Source organism: Phyllobates terribilis, unplaced genomic scaffold (assembly GCF_046119375.1).
Source record: "Phyllobates terribilis strain yellow unplaced genomic scaffold, ASM4611937v1 Scaffold_35__1_contigs__length_13245226, whole genome shotgun sequence".
NCBI classification, from domain to species: domain Eukaryota; kingdom Metazoa; phylum Chordata; class Amphibia; order Anura; family Dendrobatidae; genus Phyllobates; species Phyllobates terribilis.
Genome location: NW_027362795.1, coordinates 11,580,657 through 11,607,944, shown reverse-complemented (window position 1 = coordinate 11,607,944; position 27,288 = coordinate 11,580,657). Strand labels below are relative to the sequence as shown.

General features: G+C 45.7%; 1 protein-coding gene and 1 pseudogene across 1 annotated transcript; one reads left to right on the top strand and one right to left on the bottom strand.

Moving 5' to 3' along the window:
• Positions 1 to 27,288, bottom strand: part of LOC141182657 (uncharacterized) — a 1,085,038-nt pseudogene that overhangs the window by 887,953 nt on the left and 169,797 nt on the right.
• On the top strand, positions 245 to 22,827 carry LOC141182648 (uncharacterized). The gene is made up of 7 exons (XM_073660810.1): positions 245 to 300; positions 5,564 to 5,645; positions 5,775 to 5,954; positions 6,038 to 6,161; positions 6,245 to 6,342; positions 13,557 to 13,647; positions 19,162 to 22,827. Exons 2-7 carry the CDS (start codon positions 5,568 to 5,570, stop codon positions 20,850 to 20,852), a joined length of 2,262 nt encoding a protein of 753 aa, XP_073516911.1. The 5' UTR covers positions 245 to 300; positions 5,564 to 5,567; the 3' UTR covers positions 20,853 to 22,827.

The window sequence follows — 27,288 nt, the reverse complement described above, 5'->3', positions numbered from 1 at the left end:
CTCATGGACTGGTGACACCTAAGATGTCTGACAGCAGCTCGCTGGTGACATCATTATTTCTCTTCGTTAGCCATTAAAGACATCAGACCTCCAGGATCATCTTGTTTCCCACTGAGAACAATCTGTAATTATCTGCAAACTGGGGGCATACAGACCCCACCCATAATCCAGCAAAGCAGAGTCCTGCACCCACTGAGGCCCCTGATCATGTGACCCCTGACTCCTCCCCTCCTGTGACCTCATCACAGGTCCTGTGCGCACAGAACAGCCATATAAGTGGTGGCGACTCTGCAGGTGGAGGTATGTGGAGATTCCCCATTACTCTCTATCGGGATATTCCTCTCCCTTCTATATCGCCTCCATACTCCGCAGCGCTGTACACACATTATTATCACCGTTGAGCTTGAGGAAGCGAGAGGAGAAGGAGGCGGATATGGCTGATGGACACTCCGGGACTCTGAACAGCAGAGAGGTGACGTCTGGGCCAGAGAGGTAGATCTGGGTGTCATCAGCGTACAGATGGTGCTGGAAGCCATGGGATTTATGAGCTGTCACAGGCCAAGGGTATAGATGAAGAAGAGTAGGGTTCCTAGGACAGAGCCTCTCCAACAGAGAGGGTGGGCTGAGGAGGTAGTGTGGGAGTGGGAGACGCTGAATGTGCAGCTGGAAAGGTATGAGTCTTTCTAGGATGGGGCGAGGTCTTTTGACACCAAAGGAAGAGAGGATCTGTAGTAGGAAGTAGTGGTCAACTGTGTCGAAGGCAGAGGACAGACTAGAAGGAGGAGTATGGAGAATTGTCTGTTAGCTTTGGCTGTAAGTCATTAGCAATTTTGGTCAGGGCAGTTTCAGTGGAATGATGGGGGCTGAAGCCGGATTGTAGGTTGTCGAAGAGCAAGTTAGATGAGAGATGGGAAGAAAGTTTAGTGTGTACATGTTGCTGAAGGAGTTTGGAAGCGAATGGTAGCAGCGATATGGGGCGATAGTTTGACATAGCGGGCGGGTCGAGGGATGGTTTTTTGAGGGCAGGCATGATTGTGGCATGTTTGAAAGCAGAAAGGAAGGTACCAGAATATTGATAGGTAGAAGAGGTGGGTTAGGGCCGGGATAAGTGGGGTAGTGAGGTTGGGGAGGAGGTGGGATGGGGTCGAGTGCACAAGTGGTGAGGTGTGATTTGTAGAGGAGGCGAGTAAGCTGTCCTTCAATGATGTTGGAGAGGGAGGTAATAGGAAAAGGGAATTGGTCTGGTACACGAAGGGGTTGTGGTGGTGGGAAAATAAAGACTTGCCTTAATTGGTAGATCTTTATTTTGAAGTGTGTGGCAAAGTCCTCAGCATGATGTGGCCATCTCATAATTATTCCTGTCTGTCCTCAGGCTAAAGCTCATTATAACTTTGAACATCACAATGTGCCCTGAACCAACAGCAGAGAGGAGTATCATAGAAGAGGATTCCCCTTTCAGTGTTCTGTACACAATCTACAAGTCTGTGTAACAAATACTACAATCAGCATTACTCACCTTCCCCTGCTCCAGCGCCGGCTCTCTGCTGCTGCTCGGGTCTTCTTTATAGGCTGCAGTGGTGATGTCATGTCTTTAGCGTGTGTGACAACTGCAGCCAGTCACTGAGCTCAACGAGTCATACTGAATAAATAGTCATCAGTTCTGAGATCAGTGGTTGACTGCAGCGGTCTAATGCTCTACAGGTGTGATGTCACCTGGGCTGAAAATTTAGTATCTAACAATTTTTTCGTGTCGCCATTTTCTGAGACCTGTAACTATTTTCATTCTTCCATCGATGGTCCGGTTTCAATGATTATTTCTTGTTTTCTTTGTTTTTGCTGATACAATTTTGGAGGAAATATGACATTTTAATAGCTTTTTATTACATTTTTATGTGGAATTGAAGTGATCAAAAAACATTATTCCTAGTGTTTCAATTTATACCACATGGGAAAAAATATTTCAAAATGTTATTAATTCAGGCAGTTACGTGCATGGCAATACCGAATAATGTTTTCAATGTATTACATTTTGCTATTTACTTTGGGGGGAGGGGAATGATATAAACATTTATTGTTTGTGTGTTTTTTAATATTTTGTCTTTTTCATATATATATTTTTCATTACTCTCCTTAGTTGTCCTGCCCATTTGTCCCCACTTCCACATAGTGCTATAACCATCTATAGTGCCCTACAAAGTAATAGCCCCCCTCTCATTGCCATATGCAGTAATGATCCTCATCTTTGTTACCCCCATAGTTTTAGTGCCCCACAGCCCACACCACTAATAGGGTTCTTCTCCTCTTTTTATGTATTCTACAGGATATGTTTGTAATCATTTATTTTTTGTAACACCTGAGCATGCACTGCACCCTGCTAGTTGCCACCATGCCAGTGTTTCTTTTTGTATTACCATAAGAAAAACAGTGCACCCCTAATACACATTAACATAACTGAGAGATTTAAACTTGCTTATAACATATCATAATCACAATGGAGACAAGTGTCAGATTATTGCCCAACTATTTTCACTTTTTGGCTTTGTCAGGGGTGAGATGTGTAATCCACGATCTATGGATTGAGGGATGATTCCTGAACATTGCACCCATAGATTATAGCAGGTGAGAATAAAAAATAGTTTTCTTGATCACTTTGAAACATACACTGTGCGCGCAATTATTAGGCCAGTGAATATTTTGACCATATGATCATTTTTATGCAAATTTTACAAATGCAAGCTATATAAACATTTGTTATTGGATGAAGTACTGTATTTTTCAGACTATAAGACGCACCTTTTTTCCTCCAAAATTTTGGAGATAAGTCGGAGGTGCGTCTTAAAGTCCGATATACATAAATACTGTAGCTGTGAGGGAAGTGACAGTGACAGTGGCGAAGCAGTGGGGCACAGGAGGCAGCAGCCGCCTGCTGCAGCCTACACTGTGCCCGCTACTAAAGAAAATGAATATTCACTGCTCCCCACACCCAGTGAATATCCCATGGGTGTGGTGAATATTAATGGACTTTGATAGCGGGCATGTTGACAGCCGAGCACAGCAGGAGCCGTGCTACGGCTACAGCGTGCGCGCTATTAGGGAGAATGAAGGTCACTGCTCCCCACGCACGCAGTCCCAGCGTGGGGAGCAGTGACTATTCCGGCACAGAGCGGAACACAGCGCTGGAGGAGAGAGGAGGTGAGTATGATTGTTTATTTTTTTCTGTGCGGCGTGATGGAGATCAGGGGGTGCCAAGCATACCAGGATGAGGGGGCCATACATACAGGGATGAAGGGGGCCATGCATGCAAGGATAAAGGGGGCCATGCATACAGGGATGAGGCATAAGGGGGGCCATGCATACAGGGATGAGGCATGAGCGGGGCCATACATACAGAGATGAAGAGGTCCATACATACAGGGATGAAGGCGGCCATACACACAGGGATGAAGAGTGCCATACATACCAGGAAGAGGAATGAAGGTACCATACATACGAAGAAGAGGGATGAAGGTGCCATACATGCCAGGATGGGTGTGAGGGGGGCCATACATACCAGAATGAAGGGTGCCATACATACCAGGAAGAGGGAAGAGGGGGCCATGCATATCAGGATGGGGATGAGGGCCACATATAACAGGGAAAAGGGGGCCATATATACCAGGATGGGGCATATTAACAGAATTGGGGGACAATACCCCTATAACAGTGTCAGCAGTAGACCCCCTCCCCCTTAACAGGGCATCATGACCACATTTTTGGCTTAAATTTTTTTTTCTATTTTCCTTTTCTAAAACCTAGGTGCATCTTATGGTCCGGTGCGTTTTACAGTCCGAAAAATAAAGTAGATCAGGTGATGTGTATTTGTGTAATGAGGGGTGTGTGGCCTATGGATATTGACACCCTTTATCAGGGGGGGGGGGGTTATTAGACAGCTTCTTGTTCTCAGACAAAATGGGCCAAAAAGAGTTTTAACTGACTCTAAAAAGTCAAAAATGGTTAAAAGTCTTACAGAGGGATGCAGCACTCCTTAAATTGCTCAGATATTGGGGAGTGACCACGGAAGCTTCAAAAGTCTACAGGGTTGAAAAAAAAATATACAGCATAACATTAACTGCAAAAGATTTCAGAAGACTCAAACGTGAAGCGACCAGGAAGATATTATCCTCCAGTACTGTCGTATTCCAGAATTGCAGCCTCCCTGGAGGCCCAGAAGAACTAGGTGTTCAGTGCTCAGAGACAAGACCGAGGCTGAATATCAATCACCACCAACAAGACACAAGTGCATGCAAACATCAAGACTTAACCAAAAGAAAGCTGAAGACAGATTTTTTTAAAAAGGTTTTATGGACTGATGAGAGTGACTCTCGACGGAGCAGATGGATGGCTCGTGGCTGAATCATTAATGGGCACAGACCTAGACTTCAACTCAGACGCCAGCGAGATGGAGTTGGGCAATGCTATGGACTGGTATTACTACAGATGAGCTAGTTGGACTTTTTTTTAATTGAATGTGGACTCAAAATCAAATCCCAAACCTACTGCCAGTTTTTAGATGATGCTTTCTTTAAACAGAGGTACAGAAAAAATCTGCATCTTTAAAAAAAGAAACAACAGGATTGTTCTGCGGGAGAATGCTCAATCGCAGCATCGAAGTCTTCACTGCTCAGTACCTGGAAAGGCCTTAATGAAAGACTAATGACATGACTTTTTCCTCACTGGATCTAAACCTTCCTGAGAACTTTTGAGCTTTTCTTAAACTCGAGATTTATGGTGAAGGAGAACAGTCCCCTCTCTGAGAAGTGTTTGCCTGGTGCTGCCCACAAAGATGATCGTCAACAGATTAAGAAACTAATGGACTCCATGGATGGATGGCTTATCACTGGTATTGAGAAGAAGGGTGGCTATATTGGTCACTGATAAATTTTTATTAAATGTCAGAAATGTATTTTTGGACATTGAGTTGTTTGGGTCTTATTCTCAATATACCAGATGAAAATAAACAATTAAGATGGAAAATTTACATTTTTCATATAGTTGCATAATAATTCTGGACACAGAGATATTCTCCTAAGATAACACCTCACTTTTACTTTCTTAAATATTCAGGTTTATTACCCTTTGGATTGACCAACAGCACTGGAGATGTTAAATAATAAAAGTAATCATCAAAAATACAAATTGCCTAATAATTGTGCACACAGTGTAGAGTAGGTGGTGGAGATAGAAGACCTCTTCTTTCTAGAACTTATTGTGGAGTGGTGAGATGTATACAAATAAACCATTAACATATTTTATTGGCTGCACAAAGACTGCTGTTTCTTTATATTGTTATATTACTGAATTATTTTATAACTTCCATAATCCCAACTGATAGCACATCGGTATCTCTGTGTGACCTCAAGATGTATGAAGTGCTCTACCACATTATTGCTTTATACCGGCATCACAATGCTATTAATTTTTTTATTACACAAAATTTTATATATTTTACACCAACTCGTCTTCAATCCACTCAGATTCCCACAATATGAGATACTAATAATTTATCTATATAATTTTCCTATAGAAGAATGGATAGAGACAGAAAGAAGATGGCGGAGAGGATATTACACCTCACCCTAGAGATCCTCTTCCGGCTTACTGGAGAGGTGAGAGATTCTGATGACGTCACATTACATCATTCTTATCTATGGGAATAACAGATGGACAGAACTAGAGAGGTGAGGACTCTGGAAATGTCTGGAGTGAGATTTATTAATGTGTCTCTCCATAACCAGGATTACACAGTAGTGAAGAAGACCTCTAGTGAGCGCTGTCAGGACCCTGTGTCTGAGGAATGGGGAAAACCCCTGAGCCCAATCACAGGACCTCCATCTCACCCCCTGATACACAAGAACATCAATGACCAGAAGATCCTAGAACTCACCTACAAGATGATTGAGCTGCTGACTGGAGAGGTGACACTGCTGGGAATGCTGGGACATTATACAGTAACGCTATGGAGGGATTGGGGGGATGACGGTATCATTGTATGTGTCAGGTTCCTATAAGGTGTCAGGATGTCGCTGTCTATTTCTCCATGGAGGAGTGGGAGTATTTAGAAGAACACAAAGATCTGTACAAGGACGTCATGATGGAGGTTCCCCAGCCCCTCACATCACCAGGTAATAGACAGGACTAAATACACACGGCCTATAATTATCTGTATGTAAAGGATGAATTCAGTCTCTGTATGTGTTTCCTCCAGATCTATCCAGTAAGAGGACAACACCAGAGAGATGTCCCCGTCCTCTTCTTCCACAGGATTGTAAACAAGAAGATCCCAATGTTCCTCAGGATCATCAGGTAGATGGAGATAAGATGTCAAGAGATCTCCCCTATGATGTGTAGACATTTGTGAAGGTCTTGTGTTCAGTCTTGTTTTATCCACCAGTATTATATGTTTTATACTTGTGCACTGAGGACGGTGGAGATGACAGACTTTGTGAGGCAGTGACTGGGATCGTATACGAGGGACGTTATATATCCCCCAGAATGTGTACAGAGACCTATTAAACCCGTTGGTGTGCATTGCAGTCACAGACACCGCTGTAATGAACACGCCCGGGCTGAGCGGCGTGTGATTCCACTGGACCGTGCCAGAGAGTGAATGCCTGGAGGGGCGTAACTAGGTATTCACCCGATCCGACCAGGGTCGCACGACGGCATACGACGCCAGTGCACCAAGGAGGAACCGAGCAGAGGGACCAGGTGCTACTCCAGGACAGACCCCGGACACGGCTGTTGACCCACACAGGGGAATACAGGAACAGACTGGTTAGGCTGGCACACAGACTGGTGGGAATAGGCAGGCACGACTGGTATGCAGGCAGGCGGGTATGCAGGCAGGGGGGTACAGGCAAGCACGGCTAGAGTGCAGACAGGAAGGCACTAGCAGGTAGGAACACAGGCGGGATAGGACCCAGTACACACTGGGACTCTGGAACAGAACCACAGATGTGGCGGACAAACACAGCAGAGTGAGGCCGCCCAGAGAGGTGAGCGAGAGCAGGGCAGGATGAGACCGCCCGGAGCGGTGAGCGAGAGCAGAGCAGGATGAGACCGCCCGGAGCGGTGAGCGAGAGCAGAGCAGGACGAGACCGCCCGGAGCGGTGAGCGAGAGCAGAGCAGGACGAGACCGCCCGGAGCGGTGAGCGAGAGCAGAGCAGGACGAGACCGCCCGGAGCGGTGAGCAAGAGCAGAGCAGGACGAGACCGCCCGGAGCGGTGAGCGAGAGCAGAGCAGGACGAGACCGACTGGAGCGGTGAGCAAGAGCAGAGCAGGACGAGACCGCCTGGAGCGGTGAGCAAGAGCAGAGCAGGACGAGGCCGCCTGGAGCGGTGAGCAAGAGCAGAGCAGGACGAGACCGCCTGGAGCGGTGAGCAAGAGCAGAGCAGGACGAGACCGTCTGGAGCGGTGAGCAAGAGCAGAGCAGGACGAGACCGCCTGGAGCGGTGAGCAAGAGCAGAGCAGGACGAGACCGCCAGGAGCGGTGAGCAAGAGCAGGGCAGGACGAGACCGCCAGAAGCGGTGAGCAAGAGCAGAGCAGGACGAGGCCGCCTGGAGCGGTGAGCAAGAGCAGAGCAGGACGAGACCGCCAGGAGCGGTGAGCAAGAGCAGAGCGGAGCAAGGCTGCCGGAGCAGCGAGCAAAAGGGTCAGAGCGGAGCAAGGCTGCCGGAGCAGTGAACAAAAGGGTCAGAGCGGAGCAAGGCTGCCGAGCAGTGAGCAAGGCAGAGCAGGCTAGAACCGCCAGAGCGGTGAGCAAGGCAGAGCAGGGGGGACAGGGCTCAGTACACACGGAACAGACAGGAAGGGAAAGGCAGAGCCAGATACCCACAGGGTACTTGCAGTGAAGTAGCGAGTGGTCCACAAACTCACAAACGGGAGTACAGAGACAACAAGCAGGAGTTAGGTACGAGTTCAGACTCTGCAGAAAAAGGAAAGGAACGGACATACAGAAAAAACAGGTAAAAGATAGGAGAGAGTTCAGACTGGAACTGAGTGTACGGAGGAGACCGACACTGCAGCGGGATACAGGAGCGGGTCTGGGAATACGGCCCCCAGAGAGGCAGAACGAACAGGCAAGGAGCGTGTTCAGACAGGACAGACAAGATACAGGAGCGGGTCTAGGTAATCGGCCCCTAGAAGGCGGGAGGAACAGGCTAGGAGCGTGTTCAGACAGGACAGACAAGATACAGGAGCGGGTCTAGGTAATCGGCCCCTAGAAGGCGGGAGGAACAGGCTAGGAGCGTGTTCAGACAGGCCTGGAAATACAGCCTCCAGGATAGGCAGACAAGAGAACACAGAACGGGACCTGGCACCTTCAGAGTGAAAGCACACACTGAATGAAACACAATGCTCAGGCAGGGATTGATTGGGGCAGCTGGGTTAAATACCAGGTGACAGACAGCAATAGGCTGAGGACGCACAAGGGGTGTGACCCACAGCAGGTACAAAAAGCAGGAAGTGATCGGGCGCCGCCCTTAAGCAGCAGAAACAGACACAAACAGACAGCATGGAGGGAAGCCAGAGAGACATTCTGGACTGGAGATTAAGTGCACGCTCTTGCACAGTGGGAGATGGACCACTATGCAAGGACGCCGCCAGGTATGTTACAGTACCCCCCCCCTTACGCCCCCTCTTCTTCAGGCCGGCCAGAATCTTCCGCAGGGAATTCGAGGGCCAATCCTTCACTTCAAGGAGATCACTTCCACTGTCCACAGGAAAAACTGGTCTCATCTGGTTAGCTAGGATGCTACCTCCTATCCAGCCATCCTCAGCAACAGACAAAACGGGTGGAGTACCAGGAACAGCACACAAGGAAGTCTCTCTCCACATATTTTCAGGTGGCACCCCAGAGGGTACAGGAGACAACTGGAAGTCCTCCACCGGGTTGGAGGGGAGCAGAGACTTGGGGGTAATCTCTGCTTCGAGGTACATCTTGTCAAACTCACAGGAAGAAATAGACGGGTTATCAGGTACAGGATGAGGAAAAGTCACTGTCTCTTTGTTATCTGGTGGTACCCCGGAGGATTCAGGAAACAACTGGAGGTCCTCCGCCGGGTCAGAAGAGTGCAGAGGCTCGGAGAAAGCATCTGCTTCAGAGTACACTAGGTCGGACTCACTGGACGAAGCAGGCGACGTATCGGGTACCGAGTATTGGAAAGTCTCTGTCCATTCACCACCAGGTGGCACCCCGAAGGGTTCTGGAGACAACTGGAGGTCCTCCGCCTGGTCAGAGGGGTGTAGAGACTCATGGGTAACCTCTGCTTCAGAGTACACTAGGTCGGACTCACTGGACGAAGCAAGCGAGGTATCAGATCCAGGATATAGGAAAGTCTCTGTCCATTCACCACCAGGTGGCACCCCGAAGGGTTCTGGAGACAACTGGAGGTCCTCCGCCCGGTCGGAGAGGTGTAGAGACTCGGGAGTAACCTCTGCTTCGGAGTACACTAGGTTGGACTCACTGGACGAAGCGAGCGAGGTATCAGGTACAGAGTATAGGAGAGTCTCTGTCCTTTCGCTACCAGGTAGCACCCCGAAGGGTTCTGGAGACAACTGGAGGTCCTCCGCCTGGTTGGAGGGGTGTAGAGACTCGGGAGTAACCTGTGCTTCGGAGTACACTAGGTTGGACTCACTGGACGAAGCGAGCGAGGTATCAGGTACAGAGTATAGGAGAGTCTCTGTCCTTTCGCTACCAGGTAGCACCCCGAAGGGTTCTGGAGACAACTGGAGGTCCTCCGCCTGGTCGGAGGGGTGTAGAGACTCGGGGGTAACTACCACTTTGGGGTACCCATTGTCAGGCTCACAAGACGGAGCGGACAAAGTATCGAGTACCGGGTGTAGAGAAGTCTCTCTCCATTTGTCATCGAGTGGTATCCCGGAGGATTCAGGAGGCAACAGGGGGTCCTCCGCCAAGTAGTAGAGGTGCACAGACTCGGAGGTAATCACAGCTTCGGAGCATCCTTGGACATGCACACTGGTTAAAGTGGGTGAAGCATCTGATGCCGGGTGCAGGAAGTTCTCCTGTGTGGAGTCTGGATGGGCAGTAGTCTCTTCGGGCAGGAGAACTGGAGCACTACCCACGCACATTACCCGTTGGGGCTTCTCCGGGATACAGGGAGATGAAGCTTCAGTAGGGACCTCAAGGTTGGGGTCAGAAGGTCTCAGGGAGGACAGACCCTGGCGTGACGGCTTGTCTCTACGTCTAGCACTTCTGGACTGCCTCTTGAGGTTGTGAGAAGTATTCCAGAGAGCGTAGTCATCCTGTGTGGATTCTGGGTGGGCAGTAGTTTCTTCGGGCAGGAGGACTAGTGCGCTACCCACACACATTACTCGTCGGGGCTGCTCCGGGATATTGGGAAGCGAAGCTTCAGCAGGGGCTTCAGGGTTAGGGTCCTCGAAGACCATACGAAAGGCCACCAGGAAGACCTGCAGGTCAAGGACGACAGGATCCCATGCTTCCCATAGGGGGGTGACCCATTTCAAGGCATCACCCGCTAGGTAGTCAATCATAAAGGCCACTTTAGCCCAATCAGAAGGAAAATAGAGAGGGTAGGCCTTGAAGTGTAGCATGCATTGCTCCACAAATGCATGACTTTGTTTTGGATCCCCAAAGTACCGTGGCGGATCCGCAGGAACGAGTGCAGAAAGATCCATCTGGACGGGTGCGTACTTCGCCTGGAACTCAGTTAAAGAAAAAAAAAATTTTATTTATTTTTAATGCACGTATTCACTGGAAAACGTCTCAGAGAGCGAAGGCCGTGGGGCTCAACGGGAACCATGGCCTGAGCATGCTGTAATGCACACGCCCTGGCTGAGCGGAGTGTGCGTGTGATTCCACTGGACCGTGCCGGAGAGTGAATGCCTGGAGGGGCGTAACTAGGTATTCACCCGATCCGACCAGGGTCGCACGACGGCATACGACGCCAGTGCACCAAGGAGGAACCGAGCAGAGGGACCAGGTGCTACTCCAGGACAGACCCCGGACACGGCTGTTGACCCACACAGGGGAATACAGGAACAGACTGGTTAGGCTGGCACACAGACTGGTGGGAATAGGCAGGCACGACTGGTATGCAGGCAGGCGGGTATGCAGGCAGGGGGGTACAGGCAAGCACGGCTAGAGTGCAGACAGGAAGGCACTAGCAGGTAGGAACACAGGCGGGATAGGACCCAGTACACACTGGGACTCTGGAACAGAACCACAGATGTGGCGGACAAACACAGCAGAGTGAGGCCGCCCAAAGAGGTGAGCGAGAGCAGGGCAGGACGAGACCGCCCGGAGCGGTGAGCGAGAGCAGAGCAGGACGAGACCGCCCGGAGCGGTGAGCGAGAGCAGAGCAGGACGAGACCGCCCGGAGCGGTGAGCGAGAGCAGAGCAGGACGAGACCGCCCGGAGCGGTGAGCGAGAGCAGAGCAGGACGAGACCGCCCGGAGCGGTGAGCGAGAGCAGAGCAGGACGAGACCGCCTGGAGCGGTGAGCGAGAGCAGAGCAGGACGAGACCGCCCGGAGCGGTGAGCGAGAGCAGAGCAGGACGAGACCGCCTGGAGCGGTGAGCAAGAGCAGAGCAGGACGAGACCGCCTGGAGCGGTGAGCAAGAGCAGAGCAGGACGAGGCCGCCTGGAGCGGTGAGCAAGAGCAAAACAGGACGAGACCGCCTGGAGCGGTGAGCAAGAGCAGAGCAGGATGAGACCGCCTGGAGCGGTGAGCAAGAGCAGAGCAGGACGAGACCGCCTGGAGCGGTGAGCAAGAGCAGAGCAGGACGAGACCGCCTGGAGCGGTTAGCAAGAGCAGAGCAGGACGAGACCGCCTGGAGCGGTGAGCAAGAGCAGAGCAGGACGAGACCGCCTGAAGCGGGGAGCAAGAGCAGAGCAGGACGAGACCGCCAGAAGCGGTGAGCAAGAGCAGAGCAGGACGAGGCCGCCTGGAGCGGTGAGCAAGAGCAGAGCAGGACGAGACCGCCAGGAGCGGTGAGCAAGAGCAGAGCGGAGCAAGGCTGCCGGAGCAGCGAGCAAAAGGGTCAGAGCGGAGCAAGGCTGCCGGAGCAGTGAGCAAAAGGGTCAGAGCGGAGCAAGGCTGCCGAGCAGTGAGCAAGGCAGAGCAGGCTAGAACCGCCAGAGCGGTGAGCAAGGCAGAGCAGGGGGGACAGGGCTCAGTACACACGGAACAGACAGGAAGGGAAAGGCAGAGCCAGATACCCACAGGGTACTTGCAGTGAAGTAGCGAGTGGACCACAAACTCACAAACGGGAGTACAGAGACAACAAGCAGGAGTTAGGTACGAGTTCAGACTCTGCAGAAAAAGGAAAGGAACGGACATACAGAAAAAACAGGTAAAAGATAGAAGAGAGTTCAGACTGGAACTGAGTGTACGGAGGAGACCGACACTGCAGCGGGATACAGGAGCGGGTCTGGGAATACGGCCCCCAGAGAGGCAGAACGAACAGGCAAGGAGCGTGTTCAGACAGGACAGACAAGATACAGGAGCGGGTCTAGGTAATCGGCCCCTAGAAGGCGGGAGGAACAGGCTAGGAGCGTGTTCAGACAGGACAGACAAGATACAGGAGCGGGTCTAGGTAATCGGCCCCTAGAAGGCGGGAGGAACAGGCTAGGAGCGTGTTCAGACAGGCCTGGAAATACAGCCTCCAGGATAGGCAGACAAGAGAACACAGAACGGGACCTGGCACCTTCAGAGTGAAAGCACACACTGAATGAAACACAATGCTCAGGCAGGGATTGATTGGGGCAGCTGGGTTAAATACCAGGTGACAGACAGCAATAGGCTGAGGACGCACAAGGGGTGTGACCCACAGCAGGTACAAAAAGCAGGAAGTGATCGGGCGCCGCCCTTAAGCAGCAGAAACAGACACAGACAGACAGCATGGAGGGAAGCCAGAGAGACATTCTGGACTGGAGATCAAGTGCGCGCTCTTGCACAGTGGGAGATGGACCACTATGCAAGGACGCCGCCAGGTATGTTACAACCGCTATGGCTGCAATGCAGGAATGAAGGTGAGCATTGACCTGGTCAGGCTATCTCTCTAAGGCAGATTAAGTAAAACACGGCAGGGCCTTCATTTCTTGGAGGTGGCTACAGGAAGGCAGTGGGGCTGCCTCCTCCCTCCAACCCAGGTTTTCCAGTGGCTCTTGCCACAGGTCCTTTAAAACCCCTGCATTAAGGATTAGTGTTGTTCAGTGTTGGGACCTTCTAGGAGCATAGCAGGAAAGCCCGGAGGACCTGTGAGTAGCTGAACCCACGCCTGGGAAGGCTCTGCACCCGTCAGGCTCTGAGCGGCTTGGCGCGGCCGTTGCCCCCAGCAACCATTGTTATGGACTTGCGTTAACCCTGCTGCGTACTGGAGTACTTTTCTGTTTACCCGTGAGTCTGCTGAATAAAAGCTGCTTATGTTGGACTTACTTGGGTCACTGCCTCAGTTACTGCACCGCCGCCCTACAACTTAGAGATGATCATAGATGTGACTCCATCTGTCTGTGACTTTTACAATATTTATTTCAGGGTGAAGACTTGACCAATATTAATACTATACAGACATATGTGAGGGGTGATGAGCAGTGTAAAGAGGAGATTCATACATATGACTACCCAGGTGAGTAGTAACCACTAAATGCAGAGAAGTCACATTGGATGAATCTACCTTCTCTCCCTTCTGTGCTGCTGAATGTGCTCATATGGTCCCTACATGACCAGGTCCAGTCTTTCTGGCCAAAGTTCACTTTTATGATCGACAAAATTAAATGTGCAGTGAGGGACAAGTGTGAATTTCTGTACAATAACAACAGAGTTTCCCTTTAATAGACAAACTACGGCCCACATAATTTTATAGTTAGCCAGGGAGGTCGGTCAAAGACCAACAACAACTAGCCCAACACACAACAATTGCATACTCAAAAAGGTATGAAAGGAAGGAGAAAATATGAGTATCGTGGCATAAAAAAATAATTTTTATAAAATAATCTTAAAATACATGATTCAATAAATCCAATATATATAATTAACATGGCGTGCAATAGATCGAAACACCATGCCACCGTGCGGTGCAAAGGGAGCTCAATGTTATATTCCAAAAAGCATGAGATGGTAGTAAGGGAGATAAGTAAGTACATAATTCATATCATTATAGGCACATTACATTCAAGGTTCCCATGTGAACCAAAGAGAATGTCAAATTTAAAAGTACATGTGTCCTTAAACTCACCAAATCACTAAGCTCCAAAGCAGATGCTGGGTGTCACAGAGGGGTGTGCGGAGGTGATAGCACGCCTCAACGCGCATTTTGCCCATTAGAAATGAGGCTTTTTCAAGAGGCGGATTTTTTCAAAATTAAAGAAAAAAAAAATGGTGACGATATGGCGACCAGTGTTGATCGCAAGTGCTCGCTGCTTGAGTTTGCATCGGGTGCTCGTGTATGCACTGAGTATCGTGGGTGTCAAGTGACATGCTCAAGTCCCTGCCCCATATGCTTCGCGGCCAAAAAAACGTTGCTGGGATCGCCTGCAATGCACGAGCAATTCCCGCATGTTTTTTTTTGGGTGTCTAACAACCATGAAACATGCGGGGCAGAGACTCGACCATGTCACTCGAGCACCCGTGATACATGGTGCATAACTGAGTACCCGATGCAAACTCAAGTAGCGAGCACTTGCACTCAAGACTAATGACAACTTATTCAATATGATGACCTAATGTTATCAAATTTTGTCGTACCTCTGGGTTCAAAATGTACACTATACCCCTTGATAAAATCATTGAGGGGTATAGTTTCCAAAATGGAGTCAATTGTGGGGGTTTCCACTATTTAGGCACATCAGGGGCTCCCGAAATGTGACATGGCGTCCGCTCTTGATTCCAGCCAATTTTGTGTTCAAAAAGTCACACAGTGGCCCTTCCCTTCTGAACCCTGACGTGGGCCCAAACAGTGTATTTTCCCCACATATGGGGTATTGGCGTACTGAGGAGAAATTGCACAACAGTTTTTAGGTTCCATTTTCTCCTCTTATCCTTGTGAAACTAAAAAATTTGGGGCTAAAAGATAATTTTCGTGGAAAAAGTTAGATTTTTTTATTTTCACGGCTTCATGTTCTAAACTTCTGTGAAGCACCCAGGGGTTAAGGGTGCTCACCATAAATCTAGATAAGTTCCTTGAGGGGTCTGGTTTCCAAAATGGTGTCACTTGTGGGGGGTTTCCACTTTTTAGGCACACTAGGGGCTCTCCAAACACAACATGGCGTCCACTAATTATTCAAGCAAATTTTACATTCAAAAAGTCAAATGGCGCTCCTTCCCTTCCGAACCCTGCCCTTCGCCCAATCAGTGGTTTTCCCCCTCATATGGGGTATCAGCTTACTCAGGAGAGATTGCACAACAAGTTGCATGGTGCAATTTCTCCTGTTACCCTTATGAAAATGCAAAACTGGGGTCTGAAAAACATTTTTGTGGGAAAAATGTGAAAATGTTATTTTCACTGCTCCATGTTATAAACTTCTGTGAAGCACCTGGGGGTTCAAGGTGCTCACCATACATGTAGATAAGTTCCTTGAGGGGTCTGGTTTCCAAAATGGTGTCACTTGTGGGGGGTTTCCACTTTTTAGGCACATTAGGGGCTCTCAAAACGCAACATGGCGTCCGCTGTTTGTGCCGAAACAGTGTTTTTTCCCCACTTATGGGGTGTCTACGTGCTCAGGGGAAATTGCACAACAAATTTTGGGGTCTATTTTTTCCTGTTACCCCTGCAAAAATAAAAAAATTGGGGTCTAAAGTAACATTTTTGTGAAAAAAGTTAAATGTTCATTTTTTTCTTCCCAAAGATTCCAAAAAATCCTGTGACGCACGTGAAGGGTTAATAAAGTTCTTGAATGTGGTTTTGAGCACCTTGAGGGGTGCAGTTTTAAGAATGGTGTCACTTTTGGGTATTTTCTGTCATAAAGACCCCTCAAAGTGACTTCAAATGTGATGTGGTCCCTAAAAAAATGGTTTTGCAAATTTTGTTGTAAAAATGAGAAATCGCTGGTCAACTTTTAACCCTTATAGCTCCCTAATAAAAAAAATTTTGGTTCCAAAATTAAGCTGATGTAAAGTAGATATGTGGGAAATGTTATTTATTAACTATTTTGTGTGATTTATCTCTCTGATTTAAGGGCAGAAAAATTCAAATTTTGAAAATTGCGAAATTTTCAAAATTTTCGCCAAATTTACGATTTTTTTCACAAATAAACGCAAATGATATTGAAGAAATGTTACCACTATCATGAAGTACAATATGTCATGAAAAACAGTCTCAGAATCAGCAGGATCCGTTGAAGCGTTCCAGAGGTATTTCCTCATAAAGTGACAGTGGTCAGATTTGTAAAAATTGGCCTGGTCATTAACGTGCAGACCACCCACGGGGGTAAAGAGGTTAAGGTTATTTAATAAAAATAAAAATTTTATGCCACGATACTCATATTTTCTCCTTCCTTACAGAGTTTCCCTTTATCCTGACTTTTCAATTTCTTTTAAAACCAACTAACTTCAAACAGGATTGTGATAAACTATACAGAAAATATTACACCTGTGCCATGATATATCTCTAAGCTGTGCGTGGCTGATGGCTGTAATATACATTTATTCCCGCCTGCAGGAGATGTGTTGGCTCGAGCCCTGGTTTCATGGATTCACTCCATGTCATAAATTCTATTATGTTTTTAAGCCTAAGGAATTCAGATTACTGCACAATCTGTCCTGAAATGGGACAACTAATACTTTACTCTTCTGGTCAGGACTCATAGTAGCTCCAATGGTCCACGATAAATGACTGCAACTCCGGTTTAGTGTTGGAGCTCTCCCCTCATACATATGTTGTTGTTGGGGATGTAACATAGCTTTTATTCCATCTTTTTTTACAGGTTCATTTTGTATGATACCTTTATTGTGGTGGGATTGGCCTGACTCACTTATGTGTCTATGTAACTCTCTGGTTGTCTTTAAAAGGTCTCCATTACATCTTCCCAATGCCCGAGGTCTAAATTTAAGACACACTCATCTCTGCACTATTATAAAAAGTTCTCTTTCAATGTCTAATATTTCTTCTTGAAACGCATTTGACAGAAAATATTGTCCCTTATGACAGTTTAGATTGCCAAGAGCCACCGAGCCCCATACTCTAATTACCCCAGAGAGGTTTCACCACTAGTTACTCACTACTTACTGATGGAGACTGTTGAGTTTGATCATTTCAGTAGATGTTTTATTGTCTATAGTCAGTTTTTGACTATAGTAGTTAGTTCTCAAAATACTCTGATTTAACCACTTCCCACAGCCAGCGGCATTTTTAAATCTGATGTGTGTCACTTTATGTGGTGATATCTTTGGAATTCTTCACAAAGGATAATAGGAAACAAATGGACCTTACAAATTATTTTCCAACTTATCTTGAATCCGACAATCCCCTATATACGGTTGAACACTACTGTCTGGGCACATTTACTCCATTTTCCAGATCCCAGGATTATCTTGCTCATCATCATTTAACCCCTCTACATGGATCTGGACTTACACAGAGACCCCTAGGCTTGGGCCACGGTGTTACTTGCTGTTCTGTGGTGTGAGATGGGAAGAAGAATAGTCAGATAGCCGGGTCAGAACCTGGAGGGCAGAGAAAATACAAAATCAGAAGACACAAGAGTAGTCAGTAAACGGGCCGAGGTCACAACAGAAACAATTACACAAGCCGGGAGCTGAGCACAGAGGACTGAACCAGAGGAGAACAAAGCTGTATCTGGCAGCTTTCGGCAATGTGCTTCCAGCTTTAGTAGGGTGCGGTGCTTTCCAATTGGCTGAAGCAAGGAGAAGATTACTTCAGCTGGACAGCACACACCCATACTGCTAGACGTGATGGTACTACTGGTCCCAGGCACCCTAATCTTACTGGCTGCACAGAGCCTGCACCGCCCAGAGCTTCTGGTTCTGACGTCTCCTCCATCCCCAGCGCCTCCTGCAGGATGAATAAGGCGGCTCCTGGTGAGAGAAGCAAACGTTGCAGGAACAGATCCCAGAGGAGATGGGACCCACCATTTATAGAAGCCCTAATATGACAAAATGTCAGAAAACCAGGGCAATAGAAATCCCCATAAAGTGACTTACTATTGCTAATTATAACCCTCAGTGAATTAATCTATAGGAGTAGTGACTATTTTGACTCCACAGGCACTTTCCAGAAATTAGCACACAATGGATGTTGGTGCTTAAAAATTGCACATTGCCCATTTTTTTACCCAACGCATAGTGCCCAGACTGTGCTCCAGGAGACACACACCGTAAATTAAGTGGGTTCTTCTCACTATAGTAATGCCAAATGCATGGAGGCTAAATGTGGTTTGGGCGCACAGCAAGGCTCAGAAGCGAGGGGGAGATCTGACTTCAGGAAAGCGGATATTGCTGGATTGGTTTATAGAAGCCATGCTGATTATCAAGAGCCTTTGAGCCACTAATAATGTGGAAACCTCTGTTTTTCCACTGACAGATGATGGCTCTGAGTGGGGGCTTCTTTTTGTGGGATGAGTAGAAGATTTTATTTGTATCATTTTTGTCTACATAACATTGTTTGATGGCTTCTTATTCCATATTTTGGAGACAGAATGAGCAAACAGTTGGACACCGCGCTCTACTGGTTCATCCTATGAGGTTTTCTATTAGACTCTGAACTGTCATTCGGTCAATAACTTGCCATTTCTACAGACATTTTAAGTACAATTAACACAAGAATCCCATAGAAAAATAAATAAAGATTGCATACCACTTCTAAATCAATCTAAACAAACACATCCCTGGGCTACATGCTAGTCCAGGGAAATGAAGAGATATATGCTCAAGTTTAAAAATCTATTTTATTAGACACTAATCTAAAAAATAGAGGAATATTTTAAATATTTTTAATCCTCTATTTTTTAGATTTGTGTCTCATAAAATAGATTTTTAAACTTGAGCATAAATCTCTTCATTTCCCTGGATTAGCATGTAGCCCAGGGATGTGTTTGTTTAGACATTTTAAGTAGAAATGTTCAAAAATATACATTTCATTGACATTTTATTCAAAATTAATAATTGTGTTTTTTTTTCTTGGCAGATGATTGTACCAGGAGATCAGAGGGACTGGAGATTTTTAAATCTGATGATCTTGAGATCCCACAGGATACAATTGAAGTGAATGCCATTACTCCAGATATACCATCATCCCTCCACAGCAAACATCAATCATCTGATTCTATGAAACAGATCCTGTCTGCTGATTCATTACCAACTACTAAGGAAAATCAAAATGAAATAAGCATTAAAAAACGAACTGCTCCTAAAGCAAAGAAATCATTTTCACGTTCAGAAAATGGTAATAGTTTTACTCTCGAAAAGTCTATTCTTAAACATCAAAAAATACACACAGCGGACAATAGATTTTTTTGTTCCAAATGTGGAAAATGTTTTAACCAGAAATCAGTTTTTGTTAATCACCAGAGAACCCACTCAGGGGAGAAGCCTTTTTCATGTTCAGAATGTGGGAAATGTTTTAACCGGAAAGCGCATCTTCATAACCACCAGAGAACTCACACAGGGGAGAAGCCCTTTTCCTGTTCAGAATGTGGGAAATGTTTTAACCAGAAATCAGTTTTTGTTAATCACCAGAGAACCCACACAGAGGAGAAGCCTTTTTCATGTTCAGAATGTTCGAAATGTTTTAACCAGAAAGTGCATCTTGGTATCCATCAGAGAACTCACACAGGGGAGAAGCCTTTTTCATGTTCAGAATGTGGAAAATGTTTTAACCGGAAAGCGCATCTTCATAACCACCAGAGAACCCACACAGGGGAGAAGCCCTTTTCCTGTTCAGAATGTGGGAAATGTTTTAACCACAAATCAGTTTTTGTTAACCACCTGAGAACCCACACAGGGGAGAAGCCTTTTTCATGTTCAGAATGTGAGAAATGTTTTAACCGGAAAGCGCATCTTGATAGCCACCAGAGAACCCACACAGGGGAGAAACCTTTTTCCTGTTCAGAATGTGGGAAATGTTTTAACCAGAAATCAGCTTTGGTTAAGCACCACAAAACCCACACAGGGAAGAAGCCTTTTTCATGTTCAGAATGTGGGAAATGTTTTAACCAGAAAGCGTTTCTAAGTAACCACCAGAGAACCCACATAGGGGAGAAGCCTTTTTCATGTTCAGAATGTGGGAAATGTTTTAACCGGAAAGCGCATCTTGATAGCCACCAGAGAACCCACACAGGGGAGAAGCCCTTTTCCTGTTCAGAATGTGGGAAATGTTTTAATCGTAAAATGATTCTTGATCGTCACAAGAGAATTCACACAGGGGAGAAGCCTTTTTCTTGTTCAGAATGTGGGAAATGTTTTAATCGTAAAATGATTCTTAATAGTCACAAGAGAATTCACACAGGGGAGAAGCCTTTTTCTTGTTCAGAATGTGGGAAATGTTTTAATCGTAAAATGATTCTTGATATTCACAAGAGAACCCACACAGGGGAGAAACCCTTTTCCTGTTCAGAATGTGGGAAATGTTTTAACCAGAAATCAGGCTTGATTAAGCACCAGAGAACCCACAAAGGGGAGAAGCCCTTTTCCTGTTCAGAATGTGGGAAATGTTTTAATCGTAAAATGATTCTTGATCGTCACAAGAGAACCCACACAGGGGAGAAGCCCTTTTCCTGTTCAGAATGTGGGAAATGTTTTAACCAAAAATCAGTTTTGATTAAGCACCAGAGAACTCACACAGGGGAGAAGCCTTTTTCCTATTCTATTTTTTTTTAATCCAATAAATTTTTATTGAGATTTTTTTCATTATTTTTTTTACAAAACAAGAGACCAGTACATACAATAATAAAATAACATACCATAGGGATGACATACATACATCTCTCCTGTATATCCTTTCAGCTTGCCCATTACCGTCTGATAACTTGCAGTTACTATATCTTACAATTAACATTTCACATTTTTGAAAAATCTTATCTAACCATAATATTGTAATAAACATTATAATCCTATACACATATAGGTGTGCTATATCACCCATACCACTTGTTAAGGAATTCCAATACACATTACAATGAAACATTAGACCTCGCCAATCCCATAAGTCATTGTCTCTCCAACATTAACCCCCTTGATGGCATTCCAGGTGTATCCAACCATAAGCCCCATATTTTCTCTAATGTATTAATTGAATTTCGTTTTTTATATACCCCTTTTTCTAATCTGATAATATTATTTATCCTATTTTTGAGTTCACTAATTTCTGGAGGTAAGGGGTTAATCCATTTGGATGCAATATGTTTCCTAGCTTGAAATAAAATATGTGAAATCCCTATTGAAATTGGGTCAAATTCCATATCATCTTCTAATATACCTAATAGGCATTTTTTGGGTCTGGTTGAATATCTATTTTATATACCCTCTTTATAATAGACAGAACGCCTTTCCAGTATTTACCTATCTCCCGGCATTCCCATAGCGGATGTAATAGGCCCGCAGCATCCATGTTACATCCTGGACATTCAGCAGCAGTCCGGTATCCTATGTTATATAGGAATCTAGGCGTCTTATATTTCCTATGATTATTATTAATATGATCTGGGAAAATCTCTGAGCCTCATGTAAAGATAATTGGGGTACCAGTTCTAATACCGCTCTCCATTGATCCTCAGAAATTGGACCTATAGCTCCATCCATTTTTGTCTAGCTGGAGAAGGAAATTTTGTTAAATAATTATCAAGAAGGACTCAGTAAATATCAGAAATACGACCCTTAGGATTTCCCTTCTCTAATACCAACTTAACAAAAGTATTATTTTCTACCCAAAAGGGCGTCCATCTTGATTGTGCATTAAATGAATGCCGAAACTGTAGATATTTATACAATTGTTTATTTGTCACCCCAAATCCCCCCTTTAATTGATCAAAGGACTTAAGTATCCCTTCAGATAATATGTTTTATATCGTATATATTCCTTTATCCACCCAATTCCGGAATCCCTCTAATTTATAGAACTCTGCATATTTATTATTAAACCATATAGGTGTAGATTCATTGCAGTCTCCTATTTCCATTATATCTTTACCCCTATCCCAGACCTTGTAGAGTAGAGCAAGTGTAGGGTATATTGATTTCTTGTGTGCGAGGTCATTCAGTTGCACTATATGAATAGGAATATTCCACGGTGTTCCTGAGGTAATTAACCCCTTAATACTATTTGGGTTTGCAGCGCTTTGCCACCCACCCAAATGTTGCAATTGCGCTGTCATATAATACAATGGGGAAAAAAGTATTTACCGTATTTTTCGGAATATAAGACACACCGGACCATAAGACGCACCCCAAATTTTGGGGTGGAAAATAGAAAAATATTTTTTTTTATAAGATGGGGGTCCATCTTATAGTCTGAATAGGTACGGCATTTTACCTGGGGGGCAGTGGAGTGAGGGTCACAGGAGGCAGGGTCCCTCAGGAAGTCGGAGGCTGCTGCAGAAGAGGTCAGATGCTGTGGAGCCTGTGCCTGGCTGAGGCCCTTAGCCTGGCTGGTTCCTGTGCTTAAGCCTCTGGCTGGGACTGAGGCCGTGGCCTCCGGCTGGGACTGAGGCAGGGGCCTCTGGATGAGGCTGGGGTCTCGAGCTGGGGCCAGTACCGGATTGCGGTCGGTGCAGGCTGCAAAGCAGTGCGGCCTGCACAGGTTGCCGGTGTGCGCGGCCATCTTCCTAGAGCTGTGATCTACAGGAAAATGGCCGCTGGAACTACCGGTCCACGCATGCGCCGGCTCGGGCGGCCTTTTTCCTGTAGATCACAGCTCTAGGAAGATGGCTGCGCACACCGGAATCCTGCGCAGGCTGCACGCTGCTCACAGCCCGACACCGGCGCCAGCCCCAGTACCAGCCAGGCACAGTGGCTGGCCCCAGCTGCTCACCTCTGCTGCCACTGATGACGACGCCACCGCCGCTACTACCACCGCTTTCCTGGAGGGCCCTGCGATGCCACTTTACCACCACCGCAGGTAGCGTTCGGACCATAAGACGCACCCCCCATTTTCCTCCCAAATATTGGGGAAAAAAAGTGCGTCTTATGGTCCGAAAAATACGGTAATCAGCCACGAATTGTGCAAGTTCTCCCACTTAAAAAGATGAGAGGTCTGTAATTGACATCATAGGTAGACCTCATCATAGACCTCAACTATGAGAGACAAAATGAGGAAACAAATCCAGAAAATCACATTGTCTGATTTGGAAAGAATTTTTTTTCAAATTTGGGTGGAAAATAAGTATTTTGTCAATTACAAAAGTTCATCTCCATACTTTGTTATATATCCTTTGTTGGCAATGCCAGAGGTCAAACGTTTTCTGTAAGTCTTCACAATTTTGGCACACACTGTTGATAGTATGTTGGCCCATTCCTCCATGTAGATCTTCTCTAAAGCAGTGATGTTTTGGGGCTGTCGCTGGGCAACACAGACTTTCAGCTCCCTCCAAAGCTTTTTATAAGGTTTAGATCTGGAGACTGGCTACGCCACTGCAGGACCTTGAAATGCTTCTTACGAAGCCACTCTTTCGTTGCCCTGGCAGTGTGCTTGGGATTATTGTCATGCTGAAAGACCCAGCCTCGTTTCATCTTCAATGCCCTTGCTGATGGAAGGAGGTTTGGACTCAAAATCTCACGATACATGGCCCCATTCATTCTTTCATGTACACGGCCCCAAAGCATGATTTTGCCACCGCCATGCTCACAGTAGGTATGGTGTTCTTTGGATGCAACTCACCATTCTTTCTCCTCCAAATACGACGAGTTGTGTTTCTACCAAACAGTTCTACTTTGGTTTCATCTGACCATATGACATTCTCCCAATACTCTTCTGGATCATCCAAATGCTCTCTAGCTAACTTCAGACGGGCCCGGACATGTAATGGCTTAAGGAGGGGGACACATCTGGCAGTGTAGTGTGTTACTTATGGTAGCCTGTGTAACGTTGGTCCCAGCTCTCTGCAGGTCATTCACTAGGTCCCCCCCGTGTGGTTCTGGGATTTTTGCTCACCATTCTTGAGATCATTTTGATCCCACGGGGTGAGATCTTGCGTGAAGCCCCAGATCGAGGGAGATTATCAGTGGTCTTGTATGTCTTCCATTTTCTAATTATCGCTCCCACAGTTGATTTCTTCACACCAAGCTTCTTACCTATCGCAGATTCAGTCTTCCCAGCCTGGTGCAGGGCTACAATTTTGTTTCTGGTGTTCTTCGACAGCTCTTTGGTCTTCACCATAGTGGAGTTTGGCTGTTTGAGGTTGCGGACAGGTGTCTTTCATACTGATAACAAATTCAAACAGGTGCCAGTACTACAGGTAATGAGTGGAGGACAGAGGTGCCTCTTAAAGAAGAAGTTACAGGTCTGTGAGAGCCAGAAATCTTGCTTGTTTGTAATTGACCAAATACTTATTTTCCACCAAAATTTGAAAAAAATTTCTTTCCAAATCAGACAATGTGATTTTCAGGATATGTTTTCTCATTTTGTCTCTCATAGTTGAGGTCGACCTATGATGTCAACTACAGGCCTCTCTCATCTTTTTAAGTGGGAGAACTTGCACAATTGGTGGCTGACTAAATACTTTTTTCCCCACTGTATATTAGTGCATTAGGAATCACCAAAACACCAGATTCCTTGTCACTTTGTGGTTATTCACATTTTATCCTAGCCGATTTCTTTTTCCATATAAGAGAACGAAACTTGCTATGAATTTTCTGAAAATGGGAATTATGGATTCAAATAGGGGCATTATGCAGAATGTATAAGAGTTTGGGCATCAATAGTAGTGATGCAGTGCTATCTTTCATCAAACTCAATTTGACAGGTGCCACGCCCCCTATCAAAGTGTATCAAAGTGTGTAGCCGCACCCCTCCTCCCCCTCCCCTATCAGGCCCTGTGTTGTATCTTATTCAGCATTTTATATGACTTTTATATGAGTTTGATGTTGCTATCAGATTATTTACTCTTATTTGATAGTGTATGAGTTTATATGAATTTTCATAGTTCCTGCAGAGTATTTACTCTAATTTGATAGTGTGATTCTTAGGTCATATATTTTATACATTTGTAAAAACCAACACTGCCAATCACCAAGCACTGATCACATTTCACTGATGAAGATTCTCATTTTATATGAGTTTATATGAGTTTATAGCCTCAACATTTTATTCTCATTTTATATGAGTTTTATAGCCCCAAGAGTTTGTTCTTATTTGATAGGCTGATACTTATTGCTTGGGCATATTATGTATATGGCCAAGTTACAAATATCATTTTATATGAGTTTTATATCCCCATACTGTTAATTTGATAGTGTGGATCTTATTGCTTGGACATATTATCTATATGGCCAAGTTACAACTACCCCCAAGTATATAAAGTGTGTGTTTTATACGGATGTAAAAAGCAAAGACACAGTAAAAGTATTAAAAGATTTTATTGTTCTAAAAATAAATACATCTCCAAGACATTTCAATAATATAAAAATCCTTACAGAATAATATAAAAAGTATCACAAGTACAATTAATATACATCATTACAATTCTTACAACATAATATAAAAAGTGTTACATTCACATGTACCAAATTGCATGTAATAATAATAATATACATCATTACATTTCTTGCAGATTAATATAGAGTGTTACAATTCAGACAGATCATTTATCCAATACATCACTTACATCGTGAGCCACATGGATTGTAGTAATGGTAGAGACCTTTTTTTAGGCAGCGAAGTTCCTTGTGTGATACCTAATGATGGAGAGTGTAAAGATTGAATTGCGCGGGTCGGTGTGGATAGCGTCCGGGGTGTAGATACATCGCTACCTTCACTGATGGAGATTTTTAATCCATCTAAAAGCTGTCTAGTAGCGGGATTGCCCACAACTGTAGATGGAATATTTAGCTCGGCCATTGCCTGCATAAATGAATCCCAACCCCGAGGCAAATTCCTGCTGGTCAGGGCATTGCTCTGTGTTATACTACGTACCAAATCCAGCAAGTTAGATCCTGGTATTACAGTTCCTTTGAAAATAAATTTGCTTTTATCATTCCAGAATGTAACATTTTTATTCTGCAGCAGCCTGTTTAGTAAAAATTCAGCATTCTTTTTCTATCGTTGGTTTACATGGCTTACAATTTCAGTGACCTCTTGATTTTTATCAGGGCCTGTATTTGGCAATTGTTGCTGATCAGATTCAGGAGGGCTAACGAGATTTAAAGTTGTTACTTCTTTTGAGCTGTGCCTCGCATGTACCAAGTATCGTTGTAGCACGGAACTATACATTTTAATTTTCACATCATCGGGTATGTCACGACGTTGTAAAACCGCGCTAATTTCATCATCAAGGCCACGAATAACACGCTCTCGTATGTTATCTGTATTAGGGGGTCTTAGTTTGACTAGATCCTGTTTGGGGACTAGATAAATTTTCTCTGTATGCCCCATTATTTGCCTGTGAGCAGACTTGTTATTATCGGTAGTGCGAAACCTAACAGAGGACCTATAAACCCACCAGTCTGCTTTAGTAGGTATTTCTTTTCCTTTATGGGCTGCGATCTATCACTCAGAGTTCTTATAGCTATACGCCACTTCTTTAGTATATTTTTTTTGTCGCTCTTCCAGGGGTATTCGGCCTTTTATAATGTTTAAAGCAATTTCGCCTATGGCTGTAATTAAATCTCTGCTTGCATTGCGCAAAATAGATTTTCTGACAGCAGGAGTCTGCTGTTAGGGGGACGGTTGCAAACAACTTTATTATAATGGAACGCAACCGACCCCGGGGTCCGCAATGCAGCCTGGTGGACTGTGGCCGAACACCTCCCGGGTGAGAAGGAAAACAACCAACTTAAATATTAAACCCTTCCATGTTACTGCACACTGGAATGGGTATAGCGGTTCACTCTATCTCCGTTAACTGCACCGGAGATGTGCAACCGGGGGAGTAGCTGTAGCCCTGTTAACCTCACAGGGACTACACAGTTGGCGCTAGGATGCGTGTGACTCATGCCGGGTATACGTGCTCTCAGCCGACGTGCTACCGGACTGAGGAGAACCGCTCCACGTGGCTCACAGGCGGTACCGGGAATATGGCGTCTACAGACTGGTCGGGGTGTATGGCGACCCCCTTGTCAGAGCCAGACTGTGAGGCGAAACTACCTGCTATTTCCACTAACC